The sequence below is a fragment of the Bombyx mori genome, chromosome 1 (genome assembly GCF_030269925.1).
Source record: "Bombyx mori chromosome 1, ASM3026992v2".
In the NCBI taxonomy this organism is placed as follows: Eukaryota; Metazoa; Arthropoda; class Insecta; order Lepidoptera; family Bombycidae; genus Bombyx; species Bombyx mori.
In genome coordinates this window covers 4,319,394-4,343,470 of record NC_085107.1, presented here as the reverse complement: position 1 = coordinate 4,343,470, position 24,077 = coordinate 4,319,394, and the positions used below count along the sequence as shown (strand labels likewise).

At 40.8% G+C, this 24,077-nt stretch overlaps 1 protein-coding gene across 2 annotated transcripts in view; it reads right to left on the bottom strand.

Annotated features, from left to right (window-relative positions):
- The window catches only part of LOC101745159 (arf-GAP with Rho-GAP domain, ANK repeat and PH domain-containing protein 2), an 86,448-nt gene extending 62,625 nt beyond the window's left edge, over positions 1-23,823 (bottom strand). For both annotated transcript variants that reach the window (XM_004932829.5, XM_062668056.1), the window contains exons 1-2: positions 22,004-23,823; positions 21,230-21,428 (exon numbers count right to left, since the gene is read on the bottom strand). In XM_004932829.5, the coding sequence (XP_004932886.2) occupies positions 21,230-21,428; positions 22,004-23,499 (1,695 nt within the window). In that variant the 5' untranslated portion in view covers positions 23,500-23,823. The remainder of the gene's footprint in view (positions 1-21,229; positions 21,429-22,003) is intronic.
- Positions 23,824-24,077: the final 254 nt, after the last annotated feature.

Genomic DNA, 24,077 nt, shown 5'->3' with positions numbered 1-24,077 from the left:
CATTTTTATTAAAACTTTTCGATACGTTTTCTGCACTTTTGGCTGGTTTATTTTTACAAAATAGGTCGTGAAAACGCACGCTACCGGAGTTGTGCGCCAATTAAAAGTAACTCTAGCAAACGCGCAACTTGCATCCTGACTAACACCGGAGTCAAGGCAACTAATTAAATTATTCAGAAGCTTCAGAGTCCGCTGTATTTAATGTATGGGAATTTCTATGTTGGGTATGGAGCTCAAGTTTTCAATCGAATTAAATTTTTTACGTACGCATATTATCAGTTATATGAAATTTATGAAGGAATCCGAAAATAGCGACGATTATAAGGTAACGTTACGAGAACATACTCAGGTCATTGAATGAATACGAACACAACTAGAATTATTTATAAATAACTTGTTGGTTTAAACATAATAAACTATTGGTTTGTTCTAGAACGCTCAAGATTTTACTCTGAATTCAGAAATTAATGACACGATGCTCTGGATAATTTTACCTTTTAGCCTTTGTACACGCGACGCAGCTTATTCGCTATGCATGATCAATTTTGTTCAGTACTAATTCGCAATTCGCTTTGGCTCAGCAGCTTAAAACGTATTAAAGTTTGATCCCTTTGTGAACTTTTCAACGTTATATTGAAATATTGAATTATTATGGTCATCTCCTATTGACAAAGGGATTCAATGATGAACGAACACTAGTGACAGCAGATCATTATTTATACAATGCAAGATGAATATTTTTTTGGGTTTAGAGAAATGGAACATACCGTTAATACTTTCAAATGAAATTAGTTAATTAATTACGCGTATTACAGTATTACATTGGAAATCATTTACGTTTACGAGTGTGACAACGAACTGTCACCATGTGACCGCGAAATCGATAAGACATTCCCCCCATCTTTACGTTCTGTTTATTTCCCGGTGATCCCTAGACACGGTACGAATATAGTAGCAACAAGTAACTTAAGAGATCGAGCAACAAGTCGAATGAAACGTACTTGTTGCCTTGTGGAAATGTTGTATGAATGTACACAATGGCGTATTCGAGAGCGGTCCAAACGATATATTTTTTCCATCGAATTAATCGTCAGCTAAGTTCAGAAACGCTTATGATTATAATTGGACATCATATAATTTTGAATTTTAAACTGAATCCATGAGAAACTTTCAAAAACACACAACTAGAAACAAAATGTTTGTAATTTTTTTTTTTTAATTGTTAGTAATGTGGACGAGCTCACAGCCCACCTGGTGTTAAGTGGTTACTGGAGCCCATAGACATCTAAGACGTAAATACGCCACCCACCTTGAGATATAAGTTCTAAGGTCTCAAGTATAGTTACAACGGCAGCCCCACCCTTCATACCGAAACGCATTAACTGCTTCACGGCAGAATAATTCAAGACACGATGCTCGAGTTACTTTTTGTGAGGATTATTTTGAAGCAATTCCACGACAAAACCAAACAATCCTAATTTTATAAGAGGTTTCGCCATATACCTACACTGTTTAATGCAATTAACCACAGCAAGAGAAACTTTACAAGAAGGCCGAGAGATAAAGTTGAGCAAATAACAATAATATTTTATTAGGTTCAAATTCTTCGCTACTGCACCGGTACGCTATGATGGCCGTTTTGACGTTTGTCCACTCATGAAGTTTCTTATTAATAGTAATTATATTTGAAGAAGCAATTTACTGTTCTTTATTATCAATAGTGACGTGCAGTTAGTCATAAAATTTATCGAATGAATTAGTCACAAAATTTACTTATTACATTGATTTCTAAGGTATTAGGGTCCCGCGAACATTTTTTTTTATATGATTATAATTATTGGTATACTTATTTACCACACAACACAACACGGAATTTACTTTTCGAAATTCAAAATTTAAAAAAATTACATTTATTACGATCATCACATGGGATCGCTGGCCACACAACTACTACCTCCAGCAAAGCGTTAATGCTCTATACAAAACAAAGCAGTTTCGACTTCACGTTGCTTCGAAAAGTACAAACTGTGAGTGCACTGCGATAGTGTTATAGTTTTGACATGGCTTTGGATTACGGATATTGTTCGTTAATTTGGACTCACTTTATGCCTTTTGTTGTGGATTTTGTCGATATGTCCGAACGTACGCAGAGAACTATTCTAAACAGTCAGACCCGTGAGTTCGTTATACGCCTTCGTAACTATTTCAATCGTGAATCTCAAAACGAAGGGCCAATTTTACCTATAACGTCAGTGGTTGAACGCGTAGCTGATGCTCTTAATATTGGATAATGAACTGTTAGACGAATAACTAAAGAAAAATATGGCGAGACTGGCACAGAAAAAAATAAACTTCACACACCAAAAAAGAGAAAAAGAGCAAAACCAGTCGTAGGCATCGATAGCTTTGATGCCGATGCCATTCGAAGACACGTGTACGACTACTATTTACGAGAGGAGTATCCAACAAGAAAAAAGTTAGTGCAATCACTGAAGGAAGCTGGATTATTCTTCGGTGGGGAAAGTTCTTTAACGAAGATTTTGAAGACCGTTGGATTTCGATACAAACAATGTAACAAACGCAAAATATTGATGGAAAGATTTGGTATCATAATGGCAAGATATAGTTTTTTACGGAAAGTGAAAGACATTGAAAATTAGTAAAATGTTGTGTTTTCTGATGAAACATGGCTTAATGCTAACTATACTGTAAGCCCTTCTTGAATCGATGACACTGCAACATCTGTACACATCCATAGTTCCCGTTGGAAAAGGATCGCGATTTATAATTTGTCACGCCGGAACCATCAACGGGTTTGTCGGAGGTTCTCTCATAGCTTTTGATTCAAAGACCACTGGAGACTTGAAGAAATGAAAGCAGAAAAGTTTACGAAATGGTTTACCTCAATGTTGTGTAGCCTCCCTGAACCATCTATTATAATTATGGACAGCGCCCCATACCATCGAGATTAAATTGAAATTTCACATCACTATTTTAATATGTCAAAACGGCCATCATAGCGTGCCGATAGTGTAGGAGTCTATTGAGTTCCAATGCCCTCACGTCGTTCTGTCTTGTAAAGGAAACTCCAGTACCATGGTAGCCTCTTCGATGAAACTAGGACCTGAGTACCCAAGACTTTGTAGTTGCCCACACGTTAGTAGGGCACGCACTGAATGGGATAGATGGATGTGGATCTTCAGATCATCTTACGAATCACACACTGGTAAGCGCACGGTACAATGTTTCCCTGTGAGCGCTGCCTTATACTAAATACTCGGCCTTGGAATGGAACTTCATCATTTTGCTTTCTGATGAGTATAAAACCTCTCGTGGATGTTGAAGCTTCCAGGGGGTCGATAAGACAGGATATATCTATTTTAAATCCGCCGGAGGGATATAGGCCTTACTTTGCCATTCATCTCGTATAGTTCTGATCGATATTTGATCAATTACGTTCTCAAAACCACTAGGCATACCGAGATGTTTCAAGAATCGGATTGAGGGTTAAACTAGGGGGTGAGGCCCACTGGTTATCCCATAGCCCGGCTATAACCTGCAATCGTGTAGTCAATGCAAATCACGCTATCATTTTATTTCTAATGACACAGTAAAGGACAGCATACGTTTTTAAAGGGATAAAGTTCCACATGCCGTCTCGGAGAACCCATCAAACGCAACCTACTTCGATCCTCTTCCTTCGACACGGCTGTGGGAGGGTTACTCTTTAATCGACTTTTTTCCCTATTAAAAAATTAAAATAAAGTATTTCTACACTACAGCTTTAACAAGTTGAAAAAAGTGTTATAAAACACTGAAGTATACACTGAGACAAGTCGGCTCTTCCCGTGGTTGTCGTAAAAGGCGACTAAGGGTTCACCAGAGAATACACAGCAGCGTTCTTTGAATATGGCATACTGCGAACGCCAAACTTCCTTCAATTGTGGTAGGGCGTATTATATTATAAAGTCGAACGGGTAGATACCACCATCATGCCAATGTCTCTCGTGAAGTAATCATTCGTTCCGGTTTGAAGGGTGGATAGTTATTGTACAAGGGCGGGATGATAAGTAACTAGCCTAATAATGAAACACTTAACTTTCCATGATAAAATTAATTTTATTTTTCGACATAGTCTCCGTGAACCTCTACGCACTTATTCCATCTTTGTTTTAAAGCAGTAATGCCTTCCATAAAATGAGTTCTTTCGGGGCCTGCAAAATACTCCTCTACAGCGGCTATGACTTCATCATTTGTGGCAAATGTCTGTCCGCCCAAAAAAGTTTTGAGCTTAGGGAATAAGTGGAAGTCTGATGGCGCTAGATCAGGTAAATAAGGTAGGTGGGGCAGCAAATCATACTTCAATTCGTTGATTTTTGCCATAGCTTTAACACATGTGTCAACCCTAGCGTTGTCTTGGTGGAAGATGTTTTTTTTTCGCCAAACCTGGTCGTTTTTGCTGAATACATTGATTAAGATTATCTAGAAGATTAGCGTAGTATTCTCCATTAATTTTTTGACCTTTAGAAAGGTAATCTATCATCAAGATCCCATCAGCACCCCAAAAAACGGAAGCCATCACTTTTCCCGCCGACTTTAGCCATGGCTTTTTTGAAGCCGAGCATCCCGATTGCGTCCACTGTTTTGATTGAATTTTTGATTCTGGCGTGTATAATGAACCCATGTTTCATCTGTTGTTACAAATCGTCGTAAAAAATAGGCTTTATTACTCTGAAACGGTCCAGACATTCTATTGAGTTTTGCACCCAACTCCTTTTTTGATCGTGCGTAAACAATCGCGGCACCCAACGGGCCGATAACTTTTTCATATTTAATTCCCTTCTTAGGATATGATGTACCCGTTCTTTTGAGATACCTGTAGTGTCAGCTATTTCATATAACTTCAATCGTCGATCTGTTAAAACCATATCATATACTTTCACGACCATTTCCGGAGTCGTGACGCTTTTTGGACGTCCGGGGCGGGCTTCATGTTGGACACATGTACGACCGCGTTTAAATTGATCCACCCAGTTTTTTACTGTGGCATAAGAAAGAGCACCAAAACATTATTTAACTCGTCATAAATATCTTTCCTCTTCATGCCCTTCATATGAAGGAACTTTATCATCGCTCTTTGTTCAATTTTATCCATTTTGAAAACACTTGACGAAATATATTTTCAAATGACAAAAAATCAATAAAATGTTCACGCCACCAAATTTATAACACAGGTGGCCAGAGATACGAATTTAAAAATGACATTTATATTTTTTTAATCGTAACTTTTTAAATTGCAGAGGCTAGTTACTTATCATCCCGCCCTCGTACAATAAAACTGAGACTTTGGCGCATGTCTCACCATAAGTGACGGCATTCACACTGTGATATCTATTAGTTCTGGTAACGACAAAGCAAAGGTGGGCCGTGAGCTTATCTGCTTAACTAGTACAGTAAAAAGTTACTTGTTCGAAATTTACACGACTCGAAGAGAAGTGGTTATACTTTTTAAGGCCGGCTTCGAGCAGTCTTCCACAGTAAAAACCCTGTAACTTCCTACGTCCTTTATGAATTTGTGTGTGTCTTTAAGGTCATAGACGTCATAACTTGATCACTTTATACGATATAAGTTATGAGCTCGCTCAGATCACTGCGTAGCTCGCATTAAATAAATAAACATACGTCTAAAATCTAGTTAACATGTGATCTAAAAGCAATGTTGCTTTTAGATCACATGTTTACCTTCTCGCAGAGGGCTCTTTGTAAAAGCAAAGTCAAAGTTAATAAAACTAGGATTGGAAATATTTCGCAGCAGCGAAGGGGAGAGCAGTCCTTGTATGCAACGAGGACCACCCACCACCCCCAGCCACCCTATACACAGCTATGTAGCTCTCCTGGCAAAACATTAGCTCGCTTCACTTCGATTCCCCGGAAAATTGGAATACTATAATATTATTATGTCATCGCGTACATATATTATGTCTGCCTTTTTCAGATATTTCTGGCACCTACACATTGCCCGGATATTAATCATAATATACGAACATGCGTTTTTGACTTCCACTCTATTTCTGCAATATTATTCCCACCCTATTCTTGTTGCTTAACTATTTTTTTAATTCCCATCTTGAGTACTAACTTTGAATCCACACGAGTTCGTACAACAGTGCCGCCAATTTCTGCCTCAAAGTATTTATGTGGTCCGTTCAGAAGGTAAAATTTTGAAGGTAAAATAACTGTTACATTTCATTCATTACGTCGTCAGGAATCGCTTAAAGTGACGTAAGTGCCGTAAACACATCTGCCCATCAATGTCAGTAAATAAAAAAGTTCGTCTTAGTCTCAGTATTCAATAACACATTCGTATCTGTAAACATATTTTAAAATTATACTACGTTGTTCGAATGACACCCTTCCTTGTTTTAAATTTACAAAAAAGGAAATAGTAAAACATACATGTAACGTCTGTGTCCTGAAATTTGTATTTTATTATATGATTGACTCTTTTTTTATTTTTTGAGGTATTTTTATTATTTATATTTTATAAGCAATTGTATTTTTAGGCAAATCAAATTTTGAAGTAACTAAACACTTTTTATGAGGCAAAGTCGTAGTAATATTGATTTAGTGAAATCGATCAATTTATATAATTTCCCGCTTTCGTATAAAATAAAAAAGGGAATGACTCCCAGTGATAGAATAGTTCCAAGTGTATAATTAATTTTAGAAAGCGAATCCAATGGATCTGTCGTCAATGGCCCGTTTCGTAATCATGAATTTTATCTAGCACGCGCGATATCACTGAATCGGGAGGTAGATAAAACACATAAAGCGATATTTTACAATGCACGTTGACGCAACCGCAACTACGAGTATACACTACCATATACGTCTTGTATTTCTCAAGCATTATCGATAACGTAATGGAAACCTACTCTTTCTCGAAACAAATGCAAGCGATTCGAAATTGATACTTCAACAGAATGCACTTGCAACATAATACCGTTCGCAGCTAATACATATTTGAATAGTATATAATAATCAAAGTATATATTTGTTTTCAAAAACAAAAAAGATGTTTAGCATGCTAATAGGCAACCTACTTGCTGGGAACTGCTATAGTCAACGATCATTCTGCACATAATGCTGACATTGGGGCATAATTTGGGGGTTGGTGCTTCCCGCTTCCGTAGGTTTAACCCGCGATTCCCTACAAGTGACCCCTGGGTGGTGCTAAACGGGAGCCGAAAACATAACCGGTGGTAGGACCTAGTCCGACTGGCTGGCGACCACCCTCCAACTAGAGTCCGCCGCCAAATAGCCTAGCTGTGTTCCGGCGTGTGGGTTGGAGAGCCAGTTCTATCCCTTCCCTTTCCCTTTCCTTGTTGGGGGTAAGTCTTGGTGACGCCTGGAACTTGCGGAGCAGACGTGCGTGCGAACTCACGGGGCGTGATTGTTTGACGGGGGTATAGGGAGACCCAGTGAAACGGTACCCGCTGCCGCCCGCCGGTCAGTAGGGGACCTGAACCCGGGTGTCTCTACTAAACTCCGCCCCGGGAAGCTGTCCCGCCAACCGGTGTAAAATCCTGTCGTGCGGTCGTCGTGCCGGAGTCGGAGACCGGAGTGGATCCCGGCGATCGCATGCAGAGTGGACTGGGGGCCCTTCCATGCCCTGCGTCGGTCTCTCACGCAATCCGTGGTCGAGCACGTACTATGTTCCGCGCTTCATTCAGGTGTTGCCTCGGTCTCACCTCCAACATCCTACCTCTCCTAATCCTACTCTCCGAAAATTGAACAACTATGAAGTCGACAAAAAAAAAGAAAAGGGTTTCACAGGCGGTTCCCCATTCCACATTTAATGTGGATTTCAGCAATGTCAGGGGCCTACATAGCAACCTTGACGCCGTACACCACCACCTTGAGACGGCGCAGCCTGCCCTGCTTTTTTTAACGGAGACACAGATATCTGCTCCGGATGATACCTCATACCTTGAGTACCCCGGCTACGTATTGGAGCACAACTTCCTGCGTAAAGCCGGGGTGTGCGTATTCGTCCGGGCTGATGTCTGTTGTCGCCGTCTTCGGGGCCTCGAACAACGGGACCTGTCCCTCTTGTGGCTGCGCGTAGATCACGGGGGCCGTAGCCGAATCTACGCGTGCCTGTACAGGTCCCACAGCAGTGATGCAGGTTCAGCTCTGTTTGAGCATGTGCAAGAGGGGACTAACCGCGTGCTTGAGCAGTACCCATCTGCGGAGGTGGTGGTTCTTGGAGACTTTAACGCTCACCACCAAGAGTGGTTGGGGTCCAGAACCACTGACCTCCCGGGTCGGACTGCCTACGATTTCGCCTTGGCCTACGGCTTCTCCCAGCTGGTGACACAGCCCACCCGTGTCCCAGATATCGAGGGGCACGAGCCTTCTTTGTTGGACCTTCTGCTGACCACAGATCCGGCCGGATACAGTGTGGTGGTCGACGCTCCGCTTGGATCGTCTGATCACTGCCTTATTCGTGCTGCCGTACCACTCTCTCGTCCTGATCGTCGAACGACGACCGGGTATCGAAGAGTTTGGCGGTATATGTCAGCAGATTGGGATGGATTGCGTGAATTTTACGCATCCTACCCATGGGGGCGGTTCTGCTTTTCCTCTGCTGATCCTGACGTCTGTGCGGACCGTCTTAAAGACGTGGTGCTCCAGGGGATGGAATTGTTTATTCCCTCCTCTGAAGTGCCCGTTGGGGGTCGCAGCAGACCCTGGTATAACAATGCCAGCAGGGATGCTGCACGCCTCAAGCGGTCCGCATACGTGGCATGGGATAATGCCAGGAGACGTCGGGATCCTAACATCTCAGGGGAAAGGCGGAAATATAACGCCGCTTCCAGGTCCTACAAGAAGGTAATTGCCAAGGCGAAGTCGGAGCACGTTGCTAGAGTTGGCGAGCGATTGAAGAGCTATCCCTCCGGGAGCCGTGCTTTTTGGTCGCTCGCCAAAGCTGCAGAAGGAAACTTTTGCAGGTCTAGTCTCCCACCACTGCGCAAGTCCGATGACAGTCTGGCCCACAGCGCGAAAGAGAAGGCTGACCTTCTGGTCAAACTCTTCGCCTCGAACTCGACTGTGGACGACGGGGGTGCCACACCACCGAACATCCTCCGGTGTGATAGTTCCCTGCCGGAGATCTGCTTTACACAGTGTGCAGTCAGGCGGGAACTCCGACTCCTGGACGTCCATAAGTCGAGTGGGCCAGACGGCATCCCCGCAGTGGTTTTGAAAACGTGCGCCCCTGAGCTGACACCTGCGCTAACGCGTTTGTATCGCCTCTCTTATTGCACTAACAGGGTTCCGTCTTCATGGAAGACCGCCCACGTCCACCCTATCCCCAAGAAGGGTGACCGGTCGGACCCATCGAGCTACAGGCCTATCGCGATAACTTCCTTGCTTTCCAAGGTGATGGAGCGAATTATAAACACACAACTCCTGAAGTATCTTGAGGATCGCCAGCTGATCAGTGACCGACAGTACGGTTTCCGTCACGGTCGCTCAGCTGGCGATCTTCTTGTATACCTTACTCACAGGTGGGCTGAAGCCTTGGAGAGCAAGGGCGAGGCTCTTGCTGTGAGCCTTGATATCGCGAAGGCCTTCGACAGGGTCTGGCATAGGGCACTTCTATCGAAGTTACCATCTTACGGAATCCCCGAGGGTCTCTGCAAGTGGATCGCTAGCTTTTTGGATGGGCGGAGCATCACGGTCGTTGTAGACGGTGACTGTTCTGATACCATGACCATTAACGCTGGCGTTCCACAAGGTTCGGTGCTCTCCCCCACGCTTTTCATCCTGTATATCAATGACATGCTGTCTATTGATGGCATGCATTGCTATGCAGATGATAGCACGGGGGATGCGCGATATATCGGCCATCAGAGTCTCTCTCGGAGCGTGGTGCAAGAGAGACGATCAAAACTTGTGTCTGAAGTGGAGAACTCTCTGGGGCGAGTCTCCGAATGGGGTGAATTGAACTTGGTTCAATTCAACCCGATAAAGACACAAGTTTGCGCGTTCACTGCGAAGAAGGACCCCTTTGTCATGGCGCCGCAATTCCAAGGAGTATCCCTGCAACCTTCCGAGAGTATCGGGATACTTGGGGTCGACGTTTCGAGCGATGTCCAGTTTCGGAGTCATTTGGAAGGCAAAGCCAAGTTGGCGTCCAAAATGCTGGGAGTCCTCAACAGAGCGAAGCGGTACTTCACGCCTGGACAAAGACTTTTGCTTTATAAAGCACAAGTCCGGCCTCGCATGGAGTACTGCTCCCATCTCTGGGCCGGGGCTCCCAAATACCAGCTTCTTCCATTTGACTCCATACAGAGGAGGGCCGTTCGGATTGTCGATAATCCCATTCTCTCGGATCGTTTGGAGCCTCTGGGTCTGCGGAGGGACTTCGGTTCCCTCTGTATTTTATACCGTATGTTCCATGGGGAGTGCTCTGAGGAATTGTTCGAGATGATACCAACATCTCGTTTTTACCATCGCACCGCCCGCCACCGGAGTAGAGTTCATCCATACTACCTGGAGCCACTGCGGTCATCCACAGTGCGTTTCCAGAGATCTTTTTTGCCACGTACCATCCGGCTATGGAATGAGCTCCCCTCCTCGGTGTTTCCCGAGCGCTATGACATGTCCTTCTTCAAACGAGGCTTGTGGAGAGTATTAAGCGGTAGGCAGCGGCTTGGCTCTGCCCCTGGCATTGCTGAAGTCCATGGGCGACGGTAACCACTCACCATCAGGTGGGCCGTATGCCCGTCTGCCTACAAAGGCAATAAAAAAAAAAAAAAAAAAAAAAAAAAACATTCCTAAACACATATCACGAACACTATTGATGTTTTGCAAAATTTAAATGTTATTACGACATGCGTTGATGTGTTTTCTAGTCACAACATAGCACGTATAGTACTATTAGCACTATAGCACTATGTATGTGTACGTCAGCACAGACTCGTAAAGTTTCAGTCCACATATTTAAATTTCACTAGTGAAACCCAATCACGCTCCGCTGTAAAATTACCTGCGGGTCACATACTGTAAGTTACAGGTAGTTTATGTATGCATTAACTTTTTACCCCTACCTATTCGCTGATAGCCTAAGGATCTATTTCAGCTCTATTTCGCGTTGACAGGCAGATGTGTTAACGCTCTCAAACTGAGAAAATTTGCTAACACCAGTTCTGGCAAGAACAGTGCTTCATAGACTCTACTACCGGATCGGAGTCAGGACTCGCTGAGAAGATCCGGCGAGAATCTATGGCTTAGTTCGCTCGTCGTAAATCGTGACCATAGAGTTCGACTGGGACGGTAACCGGTGCTTGAGGAGCCTAAGAGCACCGAGAGTGAATCCAGGGGACCCGACAAGACATGTTTCTGGAGACGGCGGCTTTGCGTTGCCCCGTCGCATGGGTCGGATATGTAATTAGCAGCGGCCATGATAAGAGGCTTTTCGGGACGTGCATCTTTGTCGAAGTAGCGTTTTGACGCTAATTTATGATACTTACGTATCGGTTCTAATGCATTTACTAAATTAAATAGCGTATTCTGAATTAATTACAACAAAACAAAATTTACTTAAATTAGTATATTTATTATTATACTCTGTACTTTTATTAGTGAGCAGCGCACGTTGGCTATATCATTATTGGATTTTACGGCGTGTAACAACATCATTCATTGTCGGAGGTGAATAACACGACAATGACAAACCCAAACCGAGAACGTATTTTATTAGTAAATTGAGTGTACTGTTAATACGGAAACAGGAAAAGTATTGTGACATGTTGTGATCGTTTTCAATGTTCCAAAACAACATAATCACATCTAAATTGACAAAACAATTTTATTACAAAAAAGGACTTAAGGCTATTAACAGTGGGCTCGCGACAAACCTATCCCATCCATAACTAGTTCTTATGTCTTTTGAAATCTGATTATCTGTACTTTATTTATTTTTATACTTGCTGTGTATTTACAAAATAACATTCAATTGAGAATTGTTTGCAAGAGACGAAATGGAAAGGAACCCGAGTTAGAGAGATTGGTGAAGGATATAAATTCTTATATATTGGGAGTGATGGAAGAAAGAATGGAGTTGGGATTGTGCTAGATAGTGATGTCCTTCTTCAAACGAGGCTTGTGGAGAGTATTAAACGGTAGGCAGCGGCTTGGCTCTGCCCCTGGCATTGTTGAAGTCCATGGGCGACGGTAACCACTCACCATCAGGTGGGCCGTATGCTCGTCTGCCTACAAGGGAAATAAAAAAAAAATAAAAAAATAAAAAAAATTGGAAAATATATGTGACGGATGTAAGACGAGTGAATGATAGGCTGATGCTAGTGAAATTAATAAAATATGAATTAATAAAAGAGAATGTTCTCGAAATTAATTTGGTCATGCCCAAAAACCAAAAATCAAAGCTCTTGTAGCAAAAACAAGTAAAATTTCTCGAAATCAGAATTCAAATGCTAATCAAAAGAACTGATTGGAGCACGACTCCAGTGTTGCGTTGATATCCAGTGCTCTGTAGAGCGTTTGTTGCAGATGTTAGTTAGTACCCTGACGTGAACAGATTTTCGGCGAGCATTCTTTGCTTTGCCGAAGGTTCCGTCCTCGAGGAACTTGCTGGAGTTCGACAGAGTGCTTCCGTAAGTAGTGGATTACGGGCCTCTGGGCACCATTCTTAGGGTATCGCTCAGTTTCTCTCGTCGTTTCGTGACGAGAGAGAATGGGCGACGCGGACCAAAACCAGCCGAAGGACCGGGCTTTCTGGGCTCTGCAACTAGTTGAAAGATGTTTTTTTTTCTGGGATGATCGGGTCGCTGACTTTTTCCTTTATTATTTTGCTTTTTTTTGTTTGCTTCATATTTGTTTTCATTTGTTGTTTTTTTTTTTATTGCCTTTGTAGGCAGACGGGCATACGGCCCACCTGATGGTGAGTGGTTACCGTCGCCCATGGACTTCAGCAATGCCAGGGGCAGAGCCAAGCCGCTGCCTACCGCTTAATACTCTCCACAAGCCTCGTTTGAAGAAGGACATGTCATAGCGCTCGGGAAACACCGTGGAGGGGAGCTCATTTCATAGCCGGATGGTACGTGGCAAAAAAGATCTCTGGAAACGCACTGTGGATGACCGCAGCGGCTCCAGGAAGTATGGATGAACTCTACTCCGGTGGCGGGCGGTGCGATGGTAAAAATGAGATGCTGGTATCATCTCGAACAATTCCTCAGAGCACTCCCCATGGAACATACGGTATAAAATACAGAGGGAACTGAAGTCCCTCCACAGACCCAGAGGCTCCAAACGATCCGAGAGAATGGGATTATGGAGAATCCGAACGGCCCTCCTCTGTATGGAGTCAAATGGAAGAAGCTGGTATTTGGGAGCCCCGGCCCAGAGATGGGAGCAGTACTCCATGCGAGGCCGGACTTGTGCTTTATAAAGCAAAAGTCTTTGTCCAGGCGTGAAGTACCGCTTCGCTCTGTTGAGGACTCCCAGCATTTTGGACGCCAACTTGGCTTTGCCTTCCAAATGACTCCGAAACTGGACATCGCTCGAAATGTCGACCCCAAGTATCCCGATACTCTCGGAAGGTTGCAGGGATACTCCTTGGAATTGCGGCGCCATGACAAAGGGGTCCTTCTTCGCAGTGAAAAAACACAGTTTGTCTGTCCTTCTCGTCGTTGTTATTGTTTTGTTTATTAATTATCCTTCGTCTTCTTCTATCGTTATATTCTTTGGTTTATTTCGTTTACTTTCTTATTCCTTTTATATCTTACATAACTTCAAGATTTCACGCCTGGCAAAGGGTTGAGTGGCTGATGGGAGACCCGTCCCAAGGGTGTCCTAGGGGACCGCACTCTTGGCTAATAAAAACAGGGAGCAAGAACAATGAATTAAGTAAGTTGGGGTGGTGTGCATGAAGAACAGTGGAGATGACGCGTGTAACACCACGTCGGATGGCACAGCATGGCCACTCTTGACAGAACCAACTAAACCGAAGTATACTGAGACGCAGTATACCGATACTGAGACGAACTATACTGAACCCTTAGAACTCATATTTTAAGTTGGGTGACGGCATTTACGTTGTAGATATCTATAAGCTCCGGTAACCACTTAAAAACAGGTGGCCCGTGAGCTCGTCGATCCATCTACGCCATACATAAGTCCTCGTTCTCTCTTGCTCCAAAGAGGCTCAAGATTTCGACATAGCCAGACCTGTTACCTCCCATGGCCGGGTACCCGTAAACATGATTCCACAGGGATAAAAATCATACGTACTTAGTTGTGATCAGTTAAAAATCCTCAAGATACAACCTAATATGGCACAACTACACACAAACAAACACAAATATCAACTCCCAAGTATCTCAACGCTCTTGTAAAGTTGCTAACAGAAAAAACAAACACTGACACATTTAAATTTTATTATTGTTGGGGTTCGGGATAAATAAAAATTCTACCGAAGTATAAATAAGAAACTGTATTTATCACTTAAAATACTCGCAGAACACTTTAAAATTCTTAATTCACTTCTTCCGCTTCGCTTCAGGTGATCCGTTCACTGTTTCGCTTCGAGTAGTTCCCATTACTAACTGCGTGCCATCTCTGTGGCGGGTAGCCATCATACAACGCAAGATAATTGACAGATGCCTGAATCTCGCTTACGACATTTTCAAGATAAGTTCGCATATGTACAAGTTCTGAAACAACAACATTCGGACCGTCGGTCTACCGAGCAATATCACCCACTCGGTGGAAGATCTTCCCTTTGTCGTTGGCATGGCATATAATAGCAGCTTTAAGCTTTTTGTGGAATCGCTCATACTTCCCACTGGCTGGAGGATTGGTGATGATATCCTCCACTGTCGAAGCGTAGGCTTCATCCAACTGGCTGCAGATATAGTGGAATTTTGTCGAGTCAGCGGTGATGCTCGACAACAGGAACTGCTCTCCAGCTGTGCAAACCAGAGCGCAGGTTTTTCCGGGTAGAACGGTGGTACCCTTACACCCACACGACCAAGGTCACTACTGCCACTTGCAATTGTTTTTTCCACACTCATATTGCGTTCTGTATGAGAGGTCACCAATAAAGTGTTGTAAAATTAAACAACAGCACAGTTTAAAACACTATCACTTTATTGTCAAATGAAAGCACAAACACAAAGAAGGAGAAGTTAGTGGAGATATGAGAAACGATAACATGAAGCGACAGTATACACTATTACAAACATAAGTATTTTATAATCACTGTCGTAAGCCAAAGTTATTCAGAAAGCGCAAGCGTCTCGCATTAAATCGACCAGCTGACTGCAACACTTTTATAATCGATACGACATCCCTAGATTCGTCGAGAACATTCCTCATAAGTCGAGTATCTTCGATGTGTGTTTCCGCTATCTGACAATAAACAGATGGCGTTGTACTTTGCCTATGTCCAGCAGTGGGTAGATAAAGGCTGATGATGATGATGATGATGATGTTGTACTTCTCGAGCGTTCTAGCATCCTTCAAGTCGAATTCGCCCAAAACACGTGATTACGGATCCTCTCGATCCATTAACATTCAACGTCAGCATTGCCAGGAGCACAGCCACGCGCTTACCAATCACCAAACGCTATTGTAATAACAGGTATAATGCCCTACAATCGCACGAATGCTTCTCGGTCAAAAACGGCAAAAAAGGCTAGCACCCGCGCATGTAGACTCCGCATAATTTAGGTAAAGTAAACCAATTCTTATCCTACCTAAACAATACTAGCAATTATTTAACAAGTTTGAGAGATACGTTTTTATTCTACGAATATACTCCTTAATTTTGAACAAAATTGGTCGCTGGTATGGTCCATTCACCCGAGAAGTCTTACTGGTCTTCTTACTTAATGGGCAATGGACGACTATTTAGATTAAAGCAGTTGCTATTTGAGCACGCGTGACATACACTAAAGTATTTGTGTAGAACACAGCGTTGAAACCAGAAAAGATACATTTTATTTAAATTATCGCGAATCTTTTTTTTTCAAGTTATTCGAATTTCGTCTAATTAATATACTTTTTATTCCAGATAAAAAATTTGTAAAGCTCAAAGACACGAGTAAAAGAAACATTTCGAAACTAACGATGCTATTTGAATAAGCAGTATCGAAATAATATTATAATTGTATTGAAAATTGTGCGAACAGCAAATATAGCTGTGATTTTCAATTTTATTTAGAAAATTCGATTCAAAAATCTTACATTTTTCACGAACGTCTGAAGTGCGCCCGACAATTACGTATAAAATGAAACATTATTAAATCTCGCTGTTCGACCATGCGGAACAGCATTATTAATCCCTAGGAAAAATTTTCTTCCACTTCGCTGACTTTAAAATATATTTTATTGGAAGCAACTAGTAAGGACTGTAAACTCTGCAATACTTCGTCTATTTGTAGCGATGCGCGCCGAGCTCTACATCATAACAAATAAACTCATACCTATAAATTGTGTATTAAAAAATTTGTTCATCGTGTACATTTTTATTTGATTTACACCTGTAACTTAAAGTTTTGGTATATTTTGATAGATAGGAAAGAATAATTTTAATCTTGTACGAAAAAAAATACTCAGTATTTTTATCATAATATTTACAATTATTCTTACGTTTGGATGATCTTAATTTAATCAAAAATGTTAAGCTTCTCGTTTTATTCTTCATTTACATTTGTGATCCTTTCTATTATGAAATGCACTATTGAAAGGAATCCCCCGCCAACGTATGTTTAACCCTTTAAGGTCCAGTGTCCACACGTATTGAACATATACTCGTAGTCTTGCATTACATTAGTCTTAGGACCGCCAAGTGGTAATGGCGCTACACGTGTAAGTATCACTGAATTAAAATGTGCAAAGTATCTATCTGATAAACGATGCGCGATACTACAAAACTAAATGAATCCGTTACAATATATCGTGTCATAGCCGTATAGGAGGTATAAAATTGTTTTTTTGAAGTCATAGAAACGCAGGTAAGACTAGGTAGTAGTTGCTTCTGTTCATCTTGTCTCTCTGTCACACACCGACGTGTGCATTCTAGTCTAAATTGCCTTCCCGTCGAATGCAAGCAAACATATCACGTCCCACCTGATAGCAACTGATTGTAGTCGTTAATAGATGTCAATGCCCAGCGCACAACCACGCCACTGTGTAACCAAAGAGATCGAAGTTCCAATTATATGCAATAATGGTTCTCCTAGCCTGCAAATTGCTTTGCGGGGGATACACGCAAACACGTAAGCTGTACAATTAACGAAAGGCTATATGCACTATTTCATTAAATAAACTGAGTGATATTACTTTTGAATTTGGAGCATGTTAATATACAAATTTTTTATTGATAGGCTTAATGAATGGTCTTTGGTTTATTACAGGAAACTATTTGGACGTCCACCTAAGTTTTATTAAAATACAATCACAGCTACGGTAAGACGGTGACCGGTGCTTGCGAGCCTAAAAGCACCGAGAGTGGATACAGGGAATCCGACAAGACATGTTTTGGGCGACGGCAGCTTTGCTTTGCCACGTCGCCTGGATCGAATATATAGTTAGCAGTAGTGGCCACGATAAGAGAGTTATCGTGCCGCGGTGCTTTTTCAAAGTAGTGTTCTAATGCTTCTCTAAGAAACTTACATATCGATTTTAGATTTAGGTCGTCGTGAAAATCTACATTCCTCACATACCACGGTGCTTCGACGGCTATCCTGCACAAGCGGGATTGGATGACATATGCAAGTTTTGTTGAATGTCACCTTATTTGACAATTTACCTCGCTAGCAGATTATGGAGTAGAGTGGACCCAGTAGGAACGCGGCTCGATCGCGTACTGACTTAATGTGCGGACTGAATGTCATCCCTCTGTCGAGGGTGACGCCACGGCATGAACTGGCCAAAAATTTTGATGGCAAGAATGGAGATACCGCGCCTAATTCGAAACGAGATATATTGGCAGTGGCGTCGGGAGGGCGCTCCCTTTTGAAGAGCAAGGCTGTGTTTTTCGTAATGTTGATATCAATGCGCCACCTCCGAAACCAGTTCTAAATTGGTGGCTGCAATCTGGAATTTTCTGTGGATGAACGACATCTTCTTACTCGAGTATTAAATAGCCCTATCATCGGCGAAGGGAGCTAACTGGGTTGCCGGCGACCGGGGTATGTCGCGTTAATGTATAAGCCACGAAGCGGTAAGAGACCGGAGCCTTGCGGGACTAAGGCCGAGATCTGACGCGGGAGTGAGCCGATTCCCTCCCTCTACTCGATACCGAAACGAACGGTTCGACAAGAAGTCTCGTATGATGAGCTCGTTTCTGTCTGGCACTTCCATCTGGTATAGTTTGTAAATTAAGCCGTTGTGCCAGACTTTATCGAATAACTTCGCGATATCGAAGAAGAGCGCTCCCGAGGAGATGGGTCTAAGACTATTTAGTCCTACTAAGATGTGCTCCGTGAAGCAGTGCATTGTTGGATGCACGAATGTTTGACGCGGAATCCAATATATTCGTTTATGAGGATGCCTTTTGAGGCGAGAAAGTCCCAGAGTAGTTTACGAATCAGTCGTTCATACAGTTTGCCTATCTTATTTACTTATTTATTTATTTTATTTTATTTAATATATTTTGTACACACAGCTGTTAGAAAAGACACGTCAATAAGGATACAGAGTACAAGGGCACTACTTATTTCATGCTGAAATCTCTTCCAGTAGGCCCGCAAAAGAAAAAAAGAATTAGGAACACAAACCTAGTGCATACAGTAAACATTACATAAAATAATATATACATATTACAAGATACAAAACAATATATATACATACAAATACACACACACACACACACATACATATATATAACATACACACATATACTTACTTTATATTATAATACATTGTACAAATATATATAATTTATTTAAGATGGTAAGGATAAATAATGTTCCTTAACAGATTTCTTGAACGCTGCTATGGGTTTGCACGCTCGTATGCTTGGAGGGAGGGAATTCCAAAGTATAACTGCTTGTACAGAAAACGATTTTGCGTAAGCATGTGTTTTATGAACAGGGCAATTGAGGAGAGTTTTAATGTGTGTTCTACAAGGAGCAATGGAGGGACGGGCATAGGTAAAGCGATCACGTAAATATTGTGGGTAGTTAGGATTATGTAGGATATTAAATAGGAAGCACAACAATCTAGTATTTCTGCTATGCTATCTGCTATCGTTAGGAGGAGGCTAATTGGGCAGTAATTTTTGGGTTCGTTTTTAGTATTTCCAGGTTTGTGTATGCCGATAACGTCCACTTCTTTCCACACCGCGGAAAGATACAGTTCGTCATAGCAGCATTTAAAATAGAGAGGGATTATTCTTTATTGTACACCAAAAAATAAATAAAAAATGCGATACATGAAATGCAATAAAGTACAATTGGCGGTCTTATCGCTAAGAGCGATCTCTCCCGGACAACCATGAGGTGGACAAGGATTATTTGGAAACGAATTTCCAAAAATAGAGGCCAACATGTTATTATAGAGGAAATGATTCGGAGTTGGAGGGCCGACGATTTCGAAGGCGTCTAGTCGCCTACCGTTCAAGTTTGTGGTTGGGCAGTTCCACTTAGTATTGTGACAGTTAGTCTCCTGCCAGAATGACGGGGGGTGGGGGTGATTTCTCGTCAGTGAGATGCAGCACATTGATGTTTCGACGTGAGAGAGCGAGGGGGATCGAGTAGGGCAGTGCGGGGCCTGCCCATAGTAAATGACAGTGCTACCCTTAGGGGCGGGAATTCTGTCATTCCTAACCATGACATAATTCGCGATTTGAGCCTTACTGTAACAATTCGCTATAAGTCCGTTATATTAAACCTGTCCGTTTTCATACTCGCATAAACGCGATTCGCAACTCTATACAGATATTTACGTTAAAATGTACCTATCTTTTTTGTACTTAAAAGAGAAGTCTGTATATGCATTTTATGAAACCTCACATAGTATATATCTATACATTGACAAAACATTTGACAAATATTTAAATTTCGTAATCTCAAAGGAAAATCTTGTAATCTCAAAGGCAAATTTTTAAGATGTCCTACTTTCTGTTCCCGATGTCGAAATCTACACATACGTCTTAACAGGATCTTACGAGAAGCATTCCAGATTTCTCCAGAAGAGACCGTCAGCTCAAAGCAAAACGTATTTTATATTAGTAAATTGGAGTAGGTACTATTGTTGATACGCAAGCAAGTATTGTGACACAATGTCATCATTTATAATGTACTGAAGCATTTCTACTGTCAATAAACTGAATTAAAAAGTTGAACCCCTCCCGCAAATTATTTGGTTTTAGTTTAGTAAAAGAATTACTTAACGTTTATTCAACTCTGTTTGAGTTTGCTCAAAATAATAGCGGTCGCGTACTATTATATCTTCGTAGATGAATCTAGAATATTCCAACCTGTAATATTTCCACGCGTAGTTAGAAGGCAGGGGAAACGAACTAATTCCGGGAACGTTCCGCCTACAATTTCATCTTGGAAATAGGAAGCTTAAGCGTCGCATAATAAGATAAGTTCGTAATCTTTCTTAAGTAAAATCCTTATTCAAGAAAAGATTCTTCAGAGCTAGTCGTCTAAAAATAACATGTTTATGAAGGCACAGATAACGCAATAGAAATAATAACTCGTAGTCAAGTATTAGTTTTAGATTATAGTTAGTGTTAGTTATACAGTAAAGTATGAATTACTATTATGAACTTTTCTAACACTTCTATTTTAAATATAATGTGTATTTGCAATGTTTCATGAAACTTGGTGACGCTCCGCTGTGATCACTAATTGTATGAAAAAACTTTACGTTACTTCAAATTATTACAAGAGATGTTATGACAATTATGAACACTAAAAAAAATTACTAAAGCCAATCTCAAGTGATAGTCTGATATAGATTGAGCGGTTTGTCGAATGTCGCCGCAAGCGCTATAGCAGTGCCACTTTTTGAGGCAAATGCATTTGCGACACTTGCATTTAATATTTAATTATTATTGTGTTTGGATATACATTTTATTGGTTATTAATATATATACTTCTTGTACTTTGATGCTACTTTTCCTTGAAATTATAGAGTCTCATAACATTTTTTTTATCGATGTCTCAATTCAAATAAAACTCACCTTAAGATAACACCATCCGCATCTTGTAATCTCCGAAGTGTGGTTTGTTGAAAAGTTGTTTGTGAGATGCTCTACAAATTTCTGTGCCCAATGTCGACGTTCAGAAGCACTCGCACAGCTGAACAGGATCTTGCGCGGTGTGTTCCGGATCCCTCCAGATGAGACAGACAACTCGAAGCAATATGAGTTGCTGGTAGTGCTATGCAACAAAGAAAAATAATATCATATTCACATATTCTTATTTTAATGAATTAAATTGATATGCATATGAATAGTGGTTTATTTCAATTATACAAGATGTGTCTTATTTCAGCATAATTGGCCTTTGGTACTGTGTAGTTACTTGTAGTTGCAGTTTAGTACGTTTAAGAAATCCATGAAATCTTTATAAAATATTCTAAAATTACTAATCTTAATTGGCTTTCATATTCAAACTTCTGAGCCAAAGCATTATTGTGTAACTTGTTGTTCAGGCCATGTGAAATTTTGACTTAAGATTGTTATATTATCACACAAAATTACTAAATATTTATATTTAAAAATTAAATAGATTTGTGTTTTGTTCCACACTTTCTTCTGTATAGTGCTTTACTTTTTTAGGTTTAAACATATTTTACAAAATACATTTGTTTTAAAATATTTTTCTGAGTTGAGTGAGTTCTGAGTACACGGCTTGAAGATTAAGTTCGACATGTCCCACAAATGGTATACATGGCATAAAATATATTGAACAAAAACTTAAGAAAATATAAGCAAATCTAAAACTGAACTTACCTAGAAGATAGTGGCAAGACTATTTGAATTGAATAAATGTTATCGAGTGTGTATGCCTCTTTAAGGATTGAATTTGTAGGGTCTGTGTAACACATTAACTTCTGATCAGATAAAACACAATACCGAGATTGTGAATTTTTAAATAAGTCTTCTACTACTCCAGACACTATCTTCATAAGGATGCCACTGAAGTATGGCACAGGCTGAGTGTGAACAGGAGGCCTTTCGACCACTTCTATCTTTGGTAATGTTTGTTTAGTTGATTTGTTAAGAACATTGTCTAACTTCAGCCTTCTTGAGAATCTTTGTATAACTGAATTTGATTGCTTTGTTTCGTCTTCTGTAATCGATTTAGAATCAGAATCTGACACAAACCAATTTGAGTTTTTATCTCTATTTTGCACCCTTTCAGTTGGCTTTTCTTCAGGGAATAAACTATCAAATCTCTCAGGTGGTGTTGGAGGATTAAAATAATCACTCTCATCAAAATTAAACTTATCATCATTAGTATCGTTAGAGACTATGGTACCATATGTATCTCCAGTGAGAAATGACTCAAGAAGCAAAAGTTCATTACTAACTCCTTGGTACTTTGAGCTTGTACTACTTTTATGCAAAGGATCAAATTCATATATTGTACTTTTACTTGGTCTTGATGTATTTTCTGTAACCAATTCAACATCTTTTGTTTTATTTTCCTTTTTAGCTTGAAATGGAAGAGTCCAATTTTCATACATGGAGTTTTGTCTCATTACTTCAACAGACTCTCTATTTTTTCTTCTTTCTGGTATTTCTGGGAATGATCCAAAACTCACAATGCTGTTAGTTCTTGAAGGTTTGGGAGTATCATAGGTTAGATGCTCATTGGAATTGTCATCTAATTCTCTGCTATCATGAGAAAAGTTACTGACAGTATCTGTATTAGTGTCAGAATGATTAGAAAATAACGACATATCATCTAAATGTCTAGCATTCAGCTGAAGAGGAGGTATGTCTGCCGTTTCAGTGTCATCTTCATTTTTATATCTCTTCTGTTCTAACAAAGGTGAATGAAACTGAATATTATCAAATAAACTCACATCTACAACAGGCATGGACACACATCTCTGATCTGGTTCTTCTATACTGTCAGGTTTCGTTGAGCGTCGTAACTTGAGGCCGGCAGACCGTGTGCCCTCAATCACAGACTTAGTAACGGAATCTCTCACAGCGCGAGATGTTGTAATGGTTTTTTCTAATGTACCTCTGGCGAACCTCGACCCGTCTATTATCGATTTTTCTATCTTCTCATTAGCGGACTTTGCGGAGCTGCTAAGCTTCGAGGCCACATCTTCTGTTAATTGTTTTGAAACTGAACTTATCGATCGAAGAATTTCTGAAGCCGAACCTCGATCATTGGGAGGTACTTTAGTACGAGGCAGTGGAACGGGCTGTTTTAGTGGATCATTTTGAGGTAAAAATGCGCTTCTAGGCTTAGGAATAGGCGGGGTATCCATTGGTAAAGATTTCGCAAACCCACAATCACAAAATAATATTATGGACACCCATGTTATCACTTAGAACGATTGATTTATACACACTGCACAAACAAAAACTATGGTGACTCACAATAACTCACTTATTTAACACAATGACCTTAATTCAACAGCACGCTTTTAGTATAGGCTGTCTTAAACAAAAGAAAATTTAGGTTTCTAAAAGTAAAGAATTAAAAACGAATATGTAAAATGAAAACAAAGAAAATAAATAAAACCAAAAAACGTTGCACACACGAAAGAACAAAACGAAGGGTGGTAGTAACGGTGTTGCCAGCCACCACTCTGTTTTGTTACCACTGATTCTCTGAACTGAACTATTACTAAGCTATCTTTTCCCTAATACTAGTACATGACATACATAATAACAATATAAATACTTATAATCGTTTAAATATTGGTTTGGTCCTTACACACAGGTACTTTACGTTAGGCTAAAATTTTACAAAGAAGCTTGAATTTGAAATCTCTAGTATTTCCTTACTGTGTATGAATCGTTGATCGAAGGTCTGTATTTTTATTAAAGCGCTGAAATAATT